General features: G+C 28.4%; 1 protein-coding gene across 1 annotated transcript; it reads left to right on the top strand.

The window, feature by feature from the left end:
* The first annotated feature begins 703 nt into the window (after positions 1–703).
* Positions 704–3,257, top strand: LOC112281009 (uncharacterized). The gene is made up of 6 exons (XM_024517080.3): positions 704–1,100; positions 1,255–1,389; positions 1,661–1,836; positions 2,200–2,325; positions 2,574–2,690; positions 2,967–3,257. The coding sequence occupies exons 1-6, from the start codon at positions 728–730 to the stop codon at positions 3,060–3,062; spliced, it is 1,023 nt and encodes a 340-aa protein (XP_024372848.1). The 5' UTR covers positions 704–727; the 3' UTR covers positions 3,063–3,257.
* The last annotated feature ends 9,529 nt before the right edge of the window (positions 3,258–12,786 follow it).

The raw sequence follows: 12,786 nt of genomic DNA on the forward strand, positions 1-12,786 counted from the left end.
AAGAGTTTGAAGCTATTGTTAGGATTTTGGCAATATCTTAAGATTCGTAACAAATTTGTAATTGAAATTTGTTTTGGTAGTTTTTTAAAATATATCAATACTTTCTGTGAAATTTTAGTTTGTTTGGACGGTCTCATTATGAGATATGATTTATTGAAGTTCATGAAAAATTCATCTTATAGATATATAAGGGTTTAAAATATTTTTATTACATTTTGGATGTTTTTTTGGTACTTAGGACTTAAGTAAGGATGTAGTTATCCCTATAGGGACAAATTATATATATATATATATATATATAAACTTGGTGCTTTTCTATCTTGAGACTTGATTGAGCAATTAGTGATAGCCAAGAGCCCAACACTTTTTTAAGACAAATTCTCTCTACCCGGACACCATACACATTAATTACTTTGGACTTTGACCAGTATTTAGATTGAAGATACACAAAAATCCTTAGTACACCTTAGTGAGAAGAAAGAAAGGGAATAAATATTTTGAAAATAAATTTAAAATAAATAAAGCACCAAGGAAGTGTGTAGATGGATGAAAACTGTCAAGATTAGCAATGAATGTGCTCATCTCACATGGTGTATTCCAAGGGTTTGGAAATGAATGAGGAATGTGGCCTTTGGAAAGTGATAGACGTCAACATCAAAGGGATGGATCGTGTTCCACAGCGGACTATACAAATGGAAACAGACATGGCCATTCTAGTTCCACGTGGATGCCACGTGCAGTAGGAATCGAACGGCTGGGGCTGAGAGGGGATCGTGGGGAAGACCATGGGGAGGACGTGAGACAGACTTGGATCCCAAGAGAGACTTTGATTTTGGGAGAGCAGACGAGGTTTCTGTGTTTTGTGGAGAATTATTGTTTAGATTTTTTGGCTATGGCGGACAAGGTGCTGGCAGGAGGGAAGCTGAGCGTGGAGCTGCTGCACAAGGGCTACGATGGCCCCGCGGTGAGCATCCCCATGCTTGGCCTGGGCGTGTATCAGGTCCCACCAAGGGATGCCTCGCAGGCCACGAAGCTCGCGCTTGAGACTGGCTACCGCCACATTGACTCGGCGGCGCTGTACCGCAACGAGCAAGCTGTCGGTTAGTCTTTCCTCTTGCTGCGTGCATGGGAGGAGCGTAAGATTGGCTCTTAGGTTATCTTGTTTTTTGAATGGACGACACGAGCGGGAATTCGATTTTGGTTTGTGGAATGAGTAGGTGATGTTTGCGAGTTGGTGGCAATGGTGGTGTGCAGGGAGGGCTGTGCGAGAGAGTGGAATCCCGCGCGAACAGATTTTCGTTACTACTAAAGTATGGAATTCTGATCAGGGCTATCAAAATACGCTCCGAGCATTTGATCGTAGCTTGAACGAGCTCGGGCTTGGTTACGGTACTCGTCGTCATTCTTACTTTTGTCGAATTTAAAGAAAAATTGGAGCAGGGGACATAATGTTGCAGTGAGACACATGCTACTTGGGCTCAAAAAAATTGTCAGCGATTTTAGAATATTTAGAGTTAATTGTTACAAGAAATCGAGCTTTAGTCCATGTGTGGTTTCGGTTGTCGCTGTGTTGAGACGTGATCTTTTTAGGGCGATACTTTTAAGGATTTGAATTAATACTATGAAGACTGGCAGTTGATGTATTTTGTGTCGTCTGTAGTGGATCTGTACTTGGTGCATTCTCCGATGCCCGCCGAAAGTCGACTAGACACATGGAAGGCCATGGAAGACATTCTTAGGAGCGGGAAAGCTAAAGCCATTGGCGTGAGCAACTACGGAGTACATCACTTGAAAGAGCTCTTCGCTAACTGTAAAATTCGTCCTTCCGTTAACCAGGTAGAACAGAGGTGGTCCTTCACAGGATTATATATGTTACTGTACTTCCAACCTAATCTATCAAATTTCGTTTCAAATGCTTTTTTTTCAGAGTCTTTTCTATGTTATTTTTCTTTTGAATATTTTTGAATTTTGGACTTAAATTTGATTATTTAATATATAAATACACACAAACACACACCAATATATACAGATATATAAATTTTCGTACTCAGTTATGGTACATCGAGATGGTACTCAACAGAACGTGTCTGAAAGTTACGCATGAGACTGACTTATAATCGGAGGAGATGAAGCATCGGGGTGCTACATTCATGGAGAACAATTGACTGAAGTTTTTGTTACTGTTGATGGATGCTATAGATTCAGCTGCACCCATTTGGAACCCATGAACAGTTGGTGAAGTTCTGCGAGAAGGAGGGCATTGTGCTTGAAGCATACTCCCCTTTAACGCAAGGGCGTCGTCTGAATGATCGAACTCTTGTAAAGGTACATCTTCTTTCTCATATTCTCTTTATGTTAGAAATAGTACGGATGATGCTATTGAACAGAACCCAGTCACGCTTAGATTTTGACACTGAATTCATGCTTGGTATGCTTTTATCCACATCTACTGTTCACTAGATCTTTTCCAAAGGGCATGCATGTAGCCTTAATCATATTTTTCTTGCACTTCTTCGAGCAGTTTTGTTCTAGGTTTGAAAGTTAGTTGAAGTGCTGTTGGGTGGTGTAAATAGATTGCCAAGGAGTACAACAAATCTCCCGCGCAGATTCTCATTAGATGGTGTTTGCAAAAGAATTTCGTAGTGCTTCCAAAATCAGTTACTCCTCAAAGAATTCTGGAGAACTCTCAGGTCAGTCTTTCATGTGGATATGTTCCTCTGGGTTAAGCGTAATACTAGTGCGTCCAAAAGGCTGAGTTGGTAATTTTTTGAGAACATGTCGAACATAGGGCCATGGATTAACTTCTATTATTATTCCCAAAAGGTTTTTGTCTATTACAATTGTTTTGCAAGGTTTCACATATTTACTTGAAATACATGTGAAGGGGTTTGAGACTTACAGACGTCTTTTTCAACGTACTCTTTCAAGTAGTCTGAAGGCAGTGTGGGCACTTGTTTTGGTTCCAGGTCTTTGACTTCAATATTTCAGATGAAAACATGGCCAAACTAGATGGGTTGGACGAAGGTTGGTATTGTGGATGGGATCCCACCTTGGAGCGTTGAATTATGTGCTTCTTGATCTGCACGTGTTAAAATGTTGGAACTTATCTCTTTGTTATCCTCAATAGGGGGAAGTGTACACATCACAATATCATGAGCTGACAAAACGTATTGTATAGTTGGAGAATGATCAGTTTGAATATTTCTTCTGTCACCAAATAAATATTTAACACGGAATAAACAGTTCTTTACAATAAATTTTGTTGGAATAAATGAAACCCTGCCGTGGAAGTAGCTTGTCATTGTAAATGAATTGGTTTGGATAAATTGGTCAAAGATAATTAGTTTATTTACTCTCTAAATTATATTACATTGCATATAATTGATTTCATTTACAGCCATAAATTGATTGTTTTTTTTTTTTTAAATTGTCTATATGAGATCTTTATTAATGCACAAAAATTCAAGAGAAGATGTTCAAGTACAATGAAAAAAATTTGACATAAAATAATGTAAAGTATACATAACTGAGTATGATTTTTAACAATGTTCTGTGAGGATGTCTTTTAGAAATACATTTTGACCCTTGGCTAATTTTCAAAAATGCACCTATTCTTCAAATGATGAAAGAAGGTTTTTTTTTATCTTAATTATTACTTTTGATAAGTTGAATAAACTTTCTAAATCTTTTTGTGCAAAAAATAAATGTTTGCAAAGGTGAATTATTTATCATGGTTCTAAAAACAAACTATGCATTTTTTTTTATTGTATGCAATGTTTTTGGAGAATTGTCAACACTATATCCCTAATTGATATTGCTATTTTCCAAGTGACTTCTTCATATAGAACTAGATAAAAATATGCCTTGCTTTCTTGCACATTTTTCCCTTTCTCTGCTTTGAGAAAGGGTGGTAGTAGAGAGGGAGACAATTAATATTTTGTAAACAATAGGTCATGCTATTTTTTAAAAAACAAATGTTTGTCTCATTAATTATTTAATTTATTTTTATCTTTATTTATTTATTTAATTTTTGGCTACCAAGTATATATATATATATATATATATATTTGGGTCAATATTGGGTTTAAATATTGGACTATAAAATGAGAACTAAGTATAGAAGCAAACATTTTAGTTAATTTAAGTTATACTTAGATTACATAGAGCGTAGCAATATTAATTAGGAATTTGCATTTACAATTCTCTATTTTATTTACCAATTGAACAAGGCTAAAATTTATATTATGATAGATTTTTGTAGAACCTACAATTTAATATTTGTTGAAAAATATATACAACCCAAAACTTAATTATAACAAGAAGTAGTCAATTCAAATAAAATTAACATACAAATATCAAACTTTCTTTTAAGATGTACTAAAGAACATTTTCTATAAGCTTCTTCTAACAATTTTTTTACTTAATGTTTCGATTTACATCTATATGATTTGTAAGAATCCAAAAACACTTAAAAAAAAATAAAATATAAAAAATGAACAATTTCTTTTTTATAAAAAACAAGAGATATTAGATAATGTACCAAATTATAAAAATATTTTATCTATCAATTTGGAATAGATTTTTTCAAATATATATATATATATATATATATATATATATTATTAATTAATTATTCTAAAAGAACAAAAATATTGTTATATATATATATATATATATATATATTATTAATTAATTATTCTAAAAGAACAAAAAAATATATATATATATATATATATATATATATATATATTTTGTAATTTACAAGTATGTAAAAAATAATTATTAAATAATTAATTTATTATATATATATATATATATATATATTATTTATATATTTTATATAATTTTTTATTTTACAATCTAATTTTAGAATAATCTTCTTATATATGATAATTTTTAAAAAATAAAATTATATCTAATTGGATTTGATTTTGATACATTTAAATCTACTAAAATTAAAATTTGGATTTATGATATTTAAATCTATTGCTATTATAAATTTATTTTTAGAATAATATCCTTTTCTTTAATAGATTTAATATTTATGATTTTTTATTAAAAAAATCACAATAATCTTGAATACTTTATACATACTTCTATATTAATTTTTTATTAAATTTTTTTAAACATGCTCTTATTTTACTTTAACTTATACATTATAAAAAATCTTTAAAACAAGAATGCATATCAAATGTATGATTTTAACATTCATACTTAGCTCTGAAAGAAAGGAAAAAAAAATGTATGATTGACAAAGAATAATTTTTGTGTAAAATGTTTACTAAGTTTATTTATATAGTCATATACTTGTCAAGTAATAATAATAAAAAAGTAACAAGACATGAACATTATATGTTAAAACTATAAATTAAAATAACCTAATACAATATGATAAGAAATAAATCAAAACCTCTAAAATATTAATAAATAAATAAACAAATTTAGGAGAAACTAAGCATCTAATGGCTTATTTTGTATTCAATTTATAAATAAGTCCAATAGATAGTATGATGGGGGGACCTTTGTAGGCACAACATTAACTTCTTCCATTGACTTCTTCTATTGACCTTAGCATCTAATGGCTTATTTTGTATTCAATTTATAAATAAGTCCATTAGATAGTATGATGGGGGGACCTTTGTAGGCACAACATTAACTCCTTCCATTGACTTCTTCTATTGACCTTAGCATCTAATGGCTTATTTTGTATTCAATTTATAAAAAAATCCATTAGATAGTATGATGGGGGGACCTTTATAGGCACAACATTAACTTCTTCTATTGACTTCTTCTATTGACCTTAGCATTGGCTTTTGCAGTGTAGACTTTGTGGTGGTAAATGAAAGTTGGGTCTAAAGCATAGAGAAAAAGAGTCTCCTATTTTTACTTCCTTTCATTGTTGTTACTATAAATCTATTGCTTATATATTACCAAAGCTTGGTCCTTGTTACTAATATTGCCAAACACTAATCTTAATGAGAGCTTATAGCGCAAACTTGAAAATATACTATGAGTCCCACCAATCTATTGGTGGATTGATTAAAAACATAGTTTTAAGTCATTTTATTATACAAATATTAAGGTTATAGAGTCTTTTTGACTATTTAATTATTTATAAGAATTTAGAAGTATTTATAAGTTACAAAAGTTTTATTGGAAGAATATTCATAAAAATAGAATCTTAGTAAGTCTTGGAGGTAATTATCTTAATTAGTTTAGTATTTTTATTTATTATTAAGTATTAAGGATTAGTTATTGAAACTAATGTCTTCATTGGCCTCCTATCTATATTTATTACTTATTAAAATCCTATCAATGATTAGTTAGTACTTAAAAGAAGCATGAAGAGAATTTTATTTCTTTTTAGTTAATTATATAGAAAATAGGATTTTTAGTAGATGTAAATTAATTTTATTACTATAAAAAATTAATAATATGGAAAAATATAGCTTTAAATAGATATTATTATTATATAAATATTATATGATTTTTTAGAATTTATTTATAATTTATTTAGAAATTTTTAGAAATTTTTATAGAAGATTTTAAGATCTTGGTAAAATTTAGTTTTATCATCTTGAAAGCCATTATGAAGAAATAAAGCAATATTTGAAGGCCATGAGAGGTTTTTAAGATAATTTGATGTTTTTAAATACCATAGTGAAGTCAAAAATACAAAAAAAAACAGTTTTATTGGTAGAAAATAAGAAGAATAGCAACTACTTTAGTCCTTGTAGAAAAGGAAGTGTATAAGTTCCATATGGGTTGTAGCACCTTGGATGTAGGTAGGAAGATAAGACTAAGTCCTTGAGGACTCTCTTAAAACAAAAATAAACTATTTTTAAGCCTTGGTGAGGCTCAAATTCTTAATCTCTTCAGCAAGTTATCCTTGAGGTAAAAATTATTCACTTATTTTTTTTATTATTTATATTTTATCTATAATCTATCATAACTTATTCATAGTAATTTGAATTTATATATTTTTTATGTCATTGAAAAGATAAAGAAATTATATATTTAAAAATATATTTTTTATTTTTTATTTTTTTTAAGATGAAAATCTAGTAAATAAACTCTGACTAGTTTTGTAGTGTAGAATAGCTTGATTGTACTTGTTTTACTTGTTTTATATTGTTCTTCTTTTGTTATTGTTTCTTGCTACTTCTACTTTATAAAAAAATCTTAAATAAGGCTATCATAGAATTTGAATTGAGGGAAAAATTTACCCTCACACATACAATTCAATATTTTAATTGCCCTATTCAAATAAAGCTTTTAGTTGATTATTAGTTTATACAGTGATCAATGCTATAGGAATACATTACCATACTAATATTAATATATCAATAGGATTATTTATCTAAACTTATCAACTAAGCCAAATCCTATTATATAAGCATAATTCTTATAATTAGATTAGGTTGATAGTTGTTCTTTAATTTGCAGAGGTATTAATTGTAGCATGATTGGAATTCCACAAAAAATGGTGACAACAAATTTAATTGATGGATTTATATAAATAAATGTGATTTTAGTGTACTTGATAATGAAATCAATAGCTTCATTCTACATCCATGTCTCAAATGTAATTTAATTTGGTTTTAACTTTTGGTAGCAAAATATTGTATGACTTGCCAAAATATAAGTCTTAAGAAGTTAGAAACTTTTACAAACATTAAGATGAATAGATGATTGATAAAGAATTAATATTTTTAAATTCTTGAATCAATAAGAGTATAAAGGGAAAGAAAGCATCTTATAGTAATTTAATGGACTACATCATTTTAAATGAATATTTTGTAGTTCATTATGATGGATTCTTTTTCAATAAAAATAAATGAGTAACCATCTAATAATCTGACTTTGGTGATCTTGGATGTGGATCAAGTTTTTAAAAATTAATACTATTATTGATGATATGTACTTAAGCTCTATTTTTGAGGTATCATGAGTTGTTACTTTCTTCTAGATCTAAAGTAAGCATTGCTACATCAAAAAAATTCAACTCCTTCATCTTTTTTTTTCTTCTTTTAGATTTGTTTCATCTTTTATTACTACCACATTTATCCAAAGATTGTTTGTTCTTTTTTCTAACCAACAAAGATAAGTACATTCTTATGCCTAGTAATCTTGATATCCATAGTTGTTACATTATTTGTTTTTTTAGATAGTACTACCAGAATATCAAGAAATTCAAAACATCTTTTATATGCTAAAAATAATGAATACATTATTTTTTTTAAGAATGACAGCAAATTAAAGATATGTAGTAATATTTATTTTGAATAATGTTAATTAATAAGAAAATAATTACTTCTTATTTTTATAATTGAAGATATTAAAGATCACAAATTAAGACTTTACAAACTTGTAGCAAAAAAAAAAAAAAAGAAAAAAAAGAAAAAGGTTAGAGCTTAATATAATCAAAATATCTAATAAGTAACTTTTGTATCAAAGATTTAGGCATATCAATTATAAGTCTTATTACAGATATACATAGATATATTAGTAAATACCTATATGATTATATAGAAGTATATAAAAATAAATAAAAATAGGTTAATTTTATAATATTTTTTAAAGAAGCTTCCTAGAAGCTTTATAGATGTTGCTTTGACTTTATATGTATTTGTAGTTGATTGATAGATTAGAAACTTGGTCAAAAAATTAATCATGTATTAGTAGCTTGCAAAACAAGTTAATTATGTAGCGCACATATAAAAAACTTGTCTTGCAAGTTAAGATATATATATATCTTACAAAGTCAACACGTTTTAGAGGTCCTATCGGATATTGCCACATAATTCATAGTTAAGAGTATATATGGAGGCAAGAATGAAGCTTTTTTCAATCTTGTCAATACCTTTTTAGTCCTTAATCTTATTTCAAGTTTTTTTAGTCTTTTTGTTTTTTGGCAATAGTAATTCTAGTTTAATATTATATCATCTTTGAATGACTTTTTAATTCTTTTCAGTGACATAAGAGTGTATTGAGGATTTTCTTTCTTTTAGATTTTAATTGTTGATATTTTGACAAGAGTATTAACTTATTTTTTTTGTCTTATTTAAGAAGTGAGTAGATTATCCTACTTCTATTGTTATATTTTGCAGATTGTAGACTACCTACTTTTAAAGATTTTTTTATTTTTTATTTTTTAATATTAATATTTTCTTTAAAGATAGTGAGTTATTTCTCTTTGAAGAAATTTTCATTTGATATTAGACGTTGTGGATTACCTTTCTCTAATTTAACTTTTTGAATTTGTTTAAAATGTCTACAAAAGATTTTGGATGCTATTGTCAACAAAAGTAAGAATAGATTTATAACTATTACAAATCTTTAAGAGCTTGTCAACACTCTAAGAATAAAAATCTTATATATTTCCAATGTGAATCATAGAGGTATTATACCTATGCCTATGGAAGAAGTTTCAAGTCTATGATAAGAAGTTGTACAGTTGAAAGAAGTAAGTAGATCAATATTTTAACCAAATTTAGAGAGTTATGCTCCTACAAGTATGATGGAGATAAGAATTAGTATGCCTGAGAAGTTTGATAGAACAAGATCAAAAATTTTAGGATTTTTGGAACAAGTCAAGCTCTATCTAAGATTGTATCTCTTCCAATACTCTAATAGATTCATTCAAGTTGGATTTATTGACGCACTTTTATTAAAAAGTACTATCTTTTGGTTTGCACATTTAATGGAAAAGGATTCACAACTCTTTTATGATTTGAATTCATTCTTTGAAGTGTTTACAGACACATTTGGAGAAAGTGATAAAAAAAAAAATAGCTAAGATCAAGGTCTTATCTTTATGGTAAGGATCACAGTCAGCCACCATACATGCTGTAAAATTTCAAAATCTAAATTGCGATGTAGACTAGAATGACAAAGCCCTTATCAATTGATTTTGATATGGATTGAAGGCTAATATCAAAGATTTGTTATTGTTAATATCAAAAAGAAAATCTTTGGAATAATTTATCACTAAAGCTATTGCACGCAATACTCAATAATAATGTCAAGAACAAAGATTTGGTTTGAAAAAAAATAAAAAAAATAATAATGGTAACTCTGAAGTTTTTAGAAACTTATTTATCAAGGCCAAAATCAATGCAAATTGATATAATATTTTTTTAATTCTTCATAGAGCAAGAAAAGATTCAATAACATCAAAAGAGCTTATACTTATACTATAGAGAAGCTAAATACACTATTCAATATTATCCAAAGAATTAATGCAGCTACAAAAAGAGAAGCATGGTTGCCAAAGAAGATGAGGTATTATAAAATGAGTTTTTTCAATTACAATAGAAATTGTGCAGCTAAAATCTTGCATAATTCCTAGTAAAGGTTCTATTATCAAAGACATGAACTAGAAGATGATGCATAAATCAATGAAATCTGTGTCAAAGAAAAAGTGAAAAAATAGAAGTAAGGAAGTACGTATATTAAAAAAAAAATTGAAATGGCTTATTGGTAAAAGACAAGAAATCTTAAGACTCTTTGAAACTAAACTAAAAAGAAAAAAAAAAAATGTACAAGAATGAAGAGAGCTTCACTCTTATTTCTATATATACTATCTAACTAGGAGTTACAAGGCAATATTCTATAAGACCTCTAATATGTGTTGACTTTGCAAGACACATACTTTAGCTTACAAGGCAAGTTTTCTATGTGTGAGCCACATAGTTAGCTTATTCTTCAAGCTATCAACATGTGTGGCACATGGCCAACTTGTTGATCACGTTTCTAATCTAAAAAGTCAATTAAAGACACCTTTAAAGTTAAAGCAGTTTCTATGAATCTTCTAAGAAGCTTTTAGGAAGCTTCTATAGAAGATATTATGGAATTGACCTACTTTTATCTACTATTATTTAAATCATATAAATAATTATTGGTTTACATGTATATGTCTATAATATTATCCTCCCTTCTAAGGACAAGTTCTACAAGGAACAATCTTCATATGTTGAGGAAATCTAAGATGCAATGAATTATATTTGCCACATACTCCGATCTTTGTTTTCTTCAAAGATAGTTGATTGGCCTTCTCAGCCATTGATAGTATCTCATACCAGGACAAAGAAACAACCCTATTATTTGATCGTTGTTGACGCCTTCATAAATTTCTTTAAATAAAATATTTAGAATATCATTAGGAATTATTTCTATGACTAATAAAATTATCAAATATTGGGAGTCTCTTCCAAGGTTGTAATATCAAATGCATTGTATCTCGCCATCTATTTGAGAGAGAACATGTTGTTCTTAAGAATCTTCATCTCAATTGCATTGTCTTGAAGGTTGTAAAAATCAAAATGTCTCATCTAGCAAGTCAACAAATGAAGGCTCTTCAATCAAATCTAGTGGTTGTTGGTTGTCCATCTCTTTAGCATCACAAATACAAAGAAGCTACAAATAAGAATTGAAAGTATAATATTATCTTGCCTAGATCTTATTTCTTTTATAAGAAAAGGTCTTCATCTTGATTTTGATGGATGTCATCAATGAAAAGCCTACATCTTTTTTGCTGTATTTGTAAGATTCTTTATTGGCTCCCATGTATATTCACTAATATTGTATCCGCACTAATGAATAAGATATTTCAACTTATTTTGGTGCCACCTTGAATCTAAGACTTCTTTCACTTCAATTTTTTTATTATTGTCTACTTCAATAGGAAGAGGTGGCACTTCTCTTCTTTTTGATATGTCCATTGTCTTGTATGGTTCAAGAAGAGACACGTTATCATAATATGTATTTTTTTATCCAAAAATACATTGGATATTTGGCTATAGAGAACTTATTTTTGATTTAATGGCTTCTTATTCAACAACCAATTTATTTTCAATAGAGGATTAAAATAAACAACTAAGAAAATAAATTTATATAAATTAACCAAATAAATCTTTTATATATCATAAGCTTTTGTACATAAATTTTATCTATATAATCTAAGAAAAGTCTTTATATTCTTACCTATACCTTCAATTTTTTGAATTTACCAAACTAACTTTTAATTGGTAACTATAGTTAAAACCATTCAACTTGAATTTTATTTATAGCAGTAAAAAATTACCAAAATTCCATGAAATTAGTATCTATACTAGTTATAGTAACTAAAAATAGTAATAATAACTAATAGTAGTAAAAATAATCAATAGTAGTAATAAAAATCAATAACCAGTAAGAATAATCAATAACCAATAGTAGTAATGAATAATAGTAACAAAAACCAATAATCAGTATCAATAATCTCTTTAAAATTACAAAACTTCAGTACTTAATTTTTTCCACTCTATCCATTGGATTGAGCTCAAAATTTTTGAAGAGCAAGATAATACTCTTAACTTCTTCTACACAAAAAATCAATTATAAATTTGCTACTGATCGTTTGGCATCTTGAAAATCCTAGCAGGTGCTTCAAATTCTAATTCAGAAGCACTTGAGTACTATTTTCTTCATAACTCACAAACCCAAAATCTAAATGCCACAAAACTTATATATAAAGTTTAATTACATGAAAATACACATTTTTGGAAATTTTAGCCAAAATCTTGTCAAACTGCATAAGATATAGCTCAAAATACAACCACTAGTAATTCAAGTCATTCACTACTCCTTAGATTCCAAGTACTAACTTCAACTTCCAATATTTTCTTTGTTTTAGCTAAGAATTCTTTAAAAAATATACATAAAATATAATCAAAAAAGTGTTCTCTCCAACTACAATTGCCGATCCTTTGTTGTTTTCCATATGCATGCATTATACCAAAAAGA

The sequence above is a fragment of the Physcomitrium patens genome, chromosome 4 (genome assembly GCF_059467195.1).
Source record: "Physcomitrium patens ecotype Gransden chromosome 4, ASM5946719v1, whole genome shotgun sequence".
Classification (NCBI taxonomy): Eukaryota; Viridiplantae; Streptophyta; class Bryopsida; order Funariales; family Funariaceae; genus Physcomitrium; species Physcomitrium patens.